Source organism: Merops nubicus, unplaced genomic scaffold (assembly GCF_000691845.1).
Source record: "Merops nubicus isolate BGI_N331 unplaced genomic scaffold, ASM69184v1 scaffold5748, whole genome shotgun sequence".
Classification (NCBI taxonomy): Eukaryota; Metazoa; Chordata; class Aves; order Coraciiformes; family Meropidae; genus Merops; species Merops nubicus.
The window spans coordinates 23,189-31,023 of NW_008627604.1; the positions used below are offsets into that span (position 1 = coordinate 23,189).

At 48.1% G+C, this 7,835-nt stretch overlaps 1 protein-coding gene across 1 annotated transcript; it reads right to left on the reverse strand.

Annotated features, from left to right (window-relative positions):
* Window positions 1-395: 395 nt before the first annotated feature.
* Window positions 396-881, reverse strand: LOC103778750 (keratin-associated protein 10-7-like). Its single transcript, XM_008946361.1, has one exon. The coding sequence runs from the start codon at window positions 879-881 to the stop codon at window positions 396-398; it is 486 nt and encodes a 161-aa protein (XP_008944609.1).
* Window positions 882-7,835: the final 6,954 nt, after the last annotated feature.

The window sequence follows — 7,835 nt, forward strand, 5'->3', positions numbered from 1 at the left end:
GGGGAAATGAAAAAAAGACAGAAGACACTTGATGCCATCGATGGTCAATTTTTATTGCTGCACATAGGTACTAAGAGGACACAGGTTAGAATGCAAGATGAGAATGAAAGATTAGAAGGAGAGAGATCTTCCAACATCAACTGCCTACAGCACAGCCATCACTAAATAACTTCCCAAGGTGCACAGCAGTATAATGTCGGTCAGCTGCAGCTACCAAGAAGAAGGTGCTGAGATAGCAGAAGTATCTTAGGAAGCAAAGATACTCTGGAAAAAGCAAAAGAAAAAGCGTGGGGTAACCAGATCAAGAGAGGTCTTGGTCCGTTGCGGGTGGGTCGGTCACTTGTTTCTCAGAAGCCTGTGCCCAAGCACCAGGCAAGGCTCATGGGCAGAGGTGCTTAGCATGGGCGAGAGCAGACGGTGCTGCAGGGCTCCAGGCACACGGTCTCACAGGACTCCAGGCACTTGGTGGCACACACCTCCACGCACGGGGCCTGGCAGGGCTCCACGCACTTGGTGGGGCAGGGCTCGACGCACTGGGGCGGGCACTGAGGGGCACAGGGCTTCACGCAGACGTCGATGCACTTGGGGGGGCAAACCTCCACGCACTGGGTGCTGCAGGAGGTGGAGCACTGGGTGGCACAGGGCGTCGGGCAGACCTCCACGCAGGGCGTGCACTGGGTGGGACAAGGCTCCACGCACTGGGTGCTGCAGGAGGTGGCGCACTGGGTGGCGCAGGGGGTGGCACAGACCTCCACGCAGGGCGCGGGGCAGGGGCAGGGCTCCACGCACACCGTCTTACAGGGCTCCACGCACTTCCCGCATTTCTGCACGCAGATGGGAGGGGGCAGGCAGGGCTGCTTGCACTGCTCGTAGTAAGACATCCTTCGGAGGTGCTGCTGGAGCTAAAGGCAAAGATAAAAAGAGAGAGACAAAATCAGGACACTCGGCCTCTTTTCCTGAGCCACAAGCCGCCACCCGAGCTCTCGAAACAGCTTTTAGACTGAGGAAAGGACTGCTGGGAAATAAAAATTCCATGTGCGAATGATTTCTGGGTTCAGACATTTGCAACTAAGGCTGCCAGATTATTCCTTCTTTTTTTTGACAGCCTGAGAGCATCATTGGTAGGAAGACTAGAGCCATAAACCCTCAACGTTGCAGAACTGCCCACAGTTAAAATCTGTAGAAGCCATAAAATGAAAATAGTTCATTTCCTGATTTCCTTAATTAAGTCATCAAGGCCTATCTTTGCTTATCACTTCTTCAGTTCCTCGTGCACGCCATGGGACTCATTCCCCTTTGGGCAGATGTTGAGCTACTAATGCCCGAGGATAAAACCCAAAGAGCACAAATTCAGATGCTGCCCCAAAATCCTCCATTCGTGCACGTCATTGGAGTGGTATCAGAATTAATGGGCTCCTCCTTTCAGAAGAGAAGGAATGGCCCAGAGGTTGCAGCTCCTATTTCCAATTCATTTTCTCATCTTGACTTCTCCCAGATGTCTCCTGCAGCCTTGCCCTCAGGTATTCTGCAGCTTCCTTCTTCCAGATAATGCTTCTTCCCACCCATCTCTTTTGAAGTCTCAAGACTTACTCCGCAGCATCCACTAATTTATTTAATTTCCAGGCTTAATGAGGTATGAAGAAATTAATGAAGATAGACTCTGAAGGAGGACAGTTTCTGAAGAGGTGACAGGACATTTGCAAGCTACTTAAGGAACAGCAAATTCTAAATAAGATTTGAACATCCCCCATTCCAGGACAAATCCTGGAACAGAAACACCCGAAGCAAAGCTCTCCTGGGACCCGTAACGTCTTCTCTGGACCAGAACAAAGAGGTAACACAGTCTCCCGGATAAATCCAAGAAAGACTTACCAGTTCACCAATGCAGGTGAGTGCAGGAGAAGTCAAATGAACTGGTGTGAGCATCAAAATGCAAACCTTTTTATATGGCTTGCCTGGCGTCACCTCCGGAAACAAGGGAGCCCAGGGGGACGGACACCTGACCACTAACTACCTCAGCAGGCTCCACCTATACATGCTTTACATATTTGTTTACATCCTAATTTTTGATGGAAACCCTCTTCCAGGAATAGCATGTGATCCTGAGCAAACCCTGCTCCCACCTACCGCCCAAGTCATGTGGTTCCCAACGGGAGTGACACGGTAATTAAAATAAAAATCAAGTACTGGATTAATTGGTTTTCAAAAGAAGATTTAATACGCTTGGATATTTTCATCTCCTTATTTCCATAAACGTCTGAATGGTACCTTAGGGGTTTTTTTCAATGCCATAAGGATGGATAGCTGTCGTTAGGGAAGAGGGACAATGGATCTGATTTACTATGAGAAATATCCTGTCCGAATTCTCATGGTAAGAAACAGCTAATCCTACACTGGGCCATCTTCCACAAACTGTTGAGGTATCTGTTTCTTTAATATCTTATTCACCATTAAATGCACCCAACCCAATCCTCTCCACCCTCTCTTAACAACACTCACGCTTGGCAATGTCAATGGGGACACTCTCCAGTTACCCTGAGGACCTCTTCAAGATATTCAGGGCAAAGTCAAGGGGTACTTATTTTGAAGGCATTTTTTATTGCCCAAGCAGAGGAAAGGTCTTTGTTTAAGGAGGATTTAGGCCCAGGACTCCACGTTAGCACATGGAAGCCTTTTGCTGATCATGAGATCTCACTCTCAGCACAGAAAACCTTTATTGCTCTGAGATGTTCCAACCACAGAGGTGGAACATGATCATCAGTTTACGTTTAGGTGGCTAAATTCCCCAATGAGATCACTTACAGAAATGCTAAATAGGCAAAAAAAAAACCCCAACCTGTTCAGCATGAGCAGTGCATCCTGTTTACACTGGAAACCAGGAATCCTGCTGGAGAATGGCAGGCATGGGTGCTGGTTCCTTTCTAGTGTTTACACAGGGAAACTGGAATTCCTGTCCTAAGCTCATCACATGAGCACCATCATGGGTTTGTGCTGCTCTGGGCATCCTCCCAGCAGCACCTCATGGTTGGTTCAGTTTTTCTGCTCCTCTTCCTTCAGTGGATAGACTCCATGCATCGTGTGCTGTTGGTCCCCCCCAGGACTCTGCTGCTCTGGTGGCTTTTTCAGATGGTAGGAAGAACTAGGGACTTATACATCGTGGTTTGCTTGTCTTAGACATCTGCTTCAAGGTCAGGAGAAACACCCATGACTCCATCAGATAGACCCTGCAGATTGTAAAATGAACAGAGAAAAACTAGCTCCAATTCAGGTATCTAATGTTTTGTCAGATTAATCTCTCCCCATCTGAGAACCATAGAATCACAGGTTGGGGTGGGAAGGGACCTGTAAAGATCATCCAGCCCAACTGCCTGCAGTAAGCAGGGACATCTGCAACTAGAGCAGGGTGTTCAGAGCCCCGGCCAACCTCACTTGGAAGGTCTCTAGGGATGGGACGTTGACCACCTCTCTGGCCAACCTGGGCCAGGGTCTCACCACTTTCCTAAACATTTCTTCCTTCTGTTTCCTCATAGAGCTAACTCTGCTGGGTGGTGCTGAGCAAGCAATTGTCCTCCAGTACCTCTAGGTCCACTCACAGCAGCAGCCTCCAACACTTATCTTGCTGTGGAGTTTCTCACAGGCTGGTTTGTACAGTTCTTCATGCTCTCCTAGGGCTCCAGGCTCACCTCGAAAACCAACGCTGAAGACCGGTCCTACGTCTCCCTTTCTACAGTGGGTTATTTTATAACCTATTGTTATATTTGATTACCAAGAAATTGTAACGACTTCTAAGAGAAACAGACATTTTAGAACCTATAAATTGATCTGCATTTGTAATATGTGGGAACATCAGAGGGCTGGATTATTATTCTTAATTGAGGCTTATTTGTGGATCTTTATTACGTCTATGAGCAATTTGGTCATTTGACCAGCCACATTAACTTCAGTGAGTCAGGACCCCACAGCAACATCCTTTTGTGACCATCCTCCTTTGGTAAAAGAGCTGCAAAGAAGAGATTTTTTCCCAAATCTGACACTTCTGGGATATGTTTGATTCAACGACACAACCTAAGTTCTCCTGCAGAACCAGAGGCTGGTGGGATGGGATGGTGTGATGAGTGCTTTGATGAAAAGAGCTCAGCAGAGCACAAACCTGAACTAGAATCGGTTCCTGGAGCCCAGGAGGAGACAGATTCCCCTACCCAGAGGTGTGGCTGGTGCTGCAGAAGAGGAGCCCTTTGACCATTGTAGTCTAGTGCTGGGGAAAATATTTTGGAAAAACTCAATAAAAAATAACACAGGCAACACTTTTGACTCCCAGTAATCCAAGAGAGACTTCATAGTTCACCAAAAGCTACCAAAGATCAAGATTGATTGATTGATCTTTGGTACATCAAGAATGGAGCCATTTTCCCACAGCTATAAAAATTTTCCTCGCAGACATGAAACACAGCCTGGCCAAAGAGAGATGATCATGGACATAAACACAGGACGAGCAGATGTCATGATTTTGGATGAGAACACCTCAAACTGATTTTCTTTCCCTGGGCAGCTAACTGGGTATGGACCGTTTAGGGCTGTTCAGCTAGAGTTCTGCTAAAAAAAAAAAATACAATTTCATAAACTGCTCTTCGCTGTGCTTTAAAAACGTGACACCTCTGGATTTCTTTGCAGCCCTTAGTTTACTTAAAAGCCTCCTAAATTTTCTTCCTCTGTGGCTTCTAAGTCAGCCTCGGGGATTTCATTTTGCTGATGTGCAGCATCCTATGTAGCACGCTACCCACATTTTGGTGAGCAAAGGTTTTTCCTTGAAACCAAGGATTCTCCCCATATTCTCAGCATGGCACGAGCTTTCCCAGCCCTCTCCTGCACTTCGTTGCAATTAAATCTTAAAGTCTGGGGCTTCATTACACCCGACTTTCCCCTCTCATCCTTCCCCACCGCAAGTACACGCGGAAGGGGTGAGGATGGGATCCAGGGCAGCTCCCAGGTGGAGCTGCTCTCCAGGCTGCTCCGGTTTTGGGAAACTTCCCATAGCTGAGATGCCAGGAGGCTGAGTGCAGAATGCAATTAGCCTCACACGAAAACAAGTGGCTTGTCTAGTCCGTGCCCCAGGGACTATTTGATCGAGTAATGAGATCATTACTTCTGGGGCTGAGAGGAGCCCAAATACGGCAGGATCCGCCTCTTTTCCTGTTTACTCAGGAAGGTGAGTGCTCCGTGAGGAATGATATGTGAGCATCCGAATGCAATTAAATCTGAAAACGAGGAACTAGCTGTGATTAGGGAAAAATACCTCAACGGCTTTGTCTTCTGCCTTCTAATGCAGACATTTGCTTTGATTTTCCCACTATTTTGGAATGGCAATCGAGCTTTCCTTTAGATTTTTTATATTCCTGAGTAAAATCATGCCCTGATCTCTGAAGAATGTATTTTAGAGCTTAGAGCACAGTGCCTGAGAGAGCAAGAACCATGGGCCTATAACATTTGTTTATGCTGAAGAGCAATTTTCTCCCTAACTCTTATAACAGTTTCATAGGTGTAGTATGAATGTTTATGCAGGTGCTCAGGAAGGATCTCTTCTTCCTCTTCCTACAGCACCGTCTTGCGACGCTCACTTGGAAATGAAGTGTCTGCTCTCTGCTAATGACCTCACCCTTTTAAAATCTGAATTTTTATGTCCATGTGAAGGATTAAATATGACGCAAGCATCATGCCATCAGAGGGATGCTACAGAGAAGGAGTCTAAAGGAAAATCTTACATAAATGCCTTTTATTCCACCTACAGGTTGTTTCCCAGAAGATTGCTCCATTTGTTTTGGGAACAGGAGCAAAGGAAATTGTTGCTTGCACAGAACCTTTTAATGGCTTTTGAAGGAGTATTGGAATCAATTCAGACCTTCACAGAGAGGTCATTAGGAAGCCTCCACTAGGTTGGTATCTCTGTTGTGTAGCATTTGTGCTACATGCCAGGAGCACTTGCCCAAGTCCAGACACCCGCTGTGGTGTGAGAGCCACAACCTGTTGAGAGAGGAGGATGGCAACAGAAGAGCTGGGAGGGTGGAATGAGTTGTGCGAGGACAGATCTCCCCAACCCATGTGCAATGTCACATCCAACCTGGGAGAAGAGACCAGCACCCACCTTGCTACAACCTCCTTTCTGGAGAAGGCTCAAGGGAGGCTTCCTTCTCTCCCCCAAGCCCCTTGGTGTCCCTGGGACCCTCTGAGATCTGGTAGACGCTTCTGACTTGTAGTTTTCAGGGTACTTCACACCTAGATTTCATCCCACCTATGATATACAAAGACACAAAGGAACCAAGTCCCATCCGTGCCAGGCCTGACCCTGACCCCAGCTCACCACCTCAGACTCCTCTGCCAGAAGAAGTGAGACAGTGATAATTGCAGGTGAGTCACCAGCCACATGCCCTGGGGCACCTTTAAAGAGGGAGCCAGTGGGTGCTTCCAGACAGAGCTGCGCCCACATCTGGGCTGGCTTCCTCCACAGGCTGTCTCCTCACCCCTCCTCCCTTCAGCAGCTTCTGCTAAACCCAATCCCACTCTGCACCATCTCTGCTCTGGAAACCTGCAGAGCACCACCCTTGACCTGCGCAACAGGGTGACTCTTGAGTCCCTGGGGATGTTTCTTACTCCTGATTGAGCAATTGGCAAACAAATTTGGTGCTAAGGAGGAAACACTGGGATCCTGTTAGTAGGCACTCATGGGGGGCTACCAAAACTGCCCAAGACACCTTATTAATGCAAAGAGCACTTCTGCAGAATTCAGGGTTGAGTGAATCCATGTTGATCTCCCTATCTGATGAGGTTTCTCCAGTTGCCACCAGCAACAAGGAAACAGAAGTCGATTGCAAAAGGCTGAGATAGGACCTGTCCCAGACCTGCTCCTCTTCCCCTCGCCAGTGGCTCATTTACCCATTGCTCGTAATGGAACCTCTCACTTCTGCTGCAGGATGCAGACACAGCTGGCCCTGAGCTCCTCCAGCCCCAGGTTGGGTTTTCAAAGTCTTAAAACCGTGGTGCTTCCTCATAATGTAAAGCATCCCCTCTCCCAGCAACGATCTGGGATAACTCAGACAAGCCCCAGCTCTTAGACCTTCCCATGCTAGGATTTTGTGAGTCTGGGGGAACACAAAAGCAAAGGAAACACTTGCAGACAGCTGATGCCAAGAACATATTTTTTATTCTTATTATTGCTTCATAGAAGGAGAAGGTGGCAAGAAAGAACAAACAGGGAAATTCCTCCATCCACATCAGTGCAAAGAAGAATTACAGAATCTCTCTCCCAGGCACTACTCCTGAGGGCACAAAATCAGTCAGTTACACGTTACAAGGAAAATCATTTTTGAGATAAATACAGCAGAAATGATGCAGAACTTGAGGAAAACCGTTTGAGGATTTACTCTTCCTAGGACAGGAAGGGCACTAAGAAACAAAGATGCGAGGAAGACGTTGGCAAGTTCAGGGATCTCCAAACCATTTTCATTCTTTTTTTTTGGAGACTCCACAGGGCGATGACACCGCAGGGTGGGGTCTCCTTGTGGGTCCCACCACAGGAGCCTCTCAACGCCGCCGGCACTTGCAGCAGCGGACGTCCGCACACTTGATGGAGCGGCGCTGGTTGCAGGCAGGGGTGCAAACCCCCACGCACTGCGGGGCCACCTGCGTCACACAGGCGGTGGGACAGGAGTCCACGCACTTGGTGACAGCCTGGACGGCCCCACAGCAGGGATCCACGCACGTGGTGACACACTTGGACACCTCACGGCAGCAGGGATCCACACATCTGGTGGTGCACTTGGTCACTTCCTTGCCACAAGGAC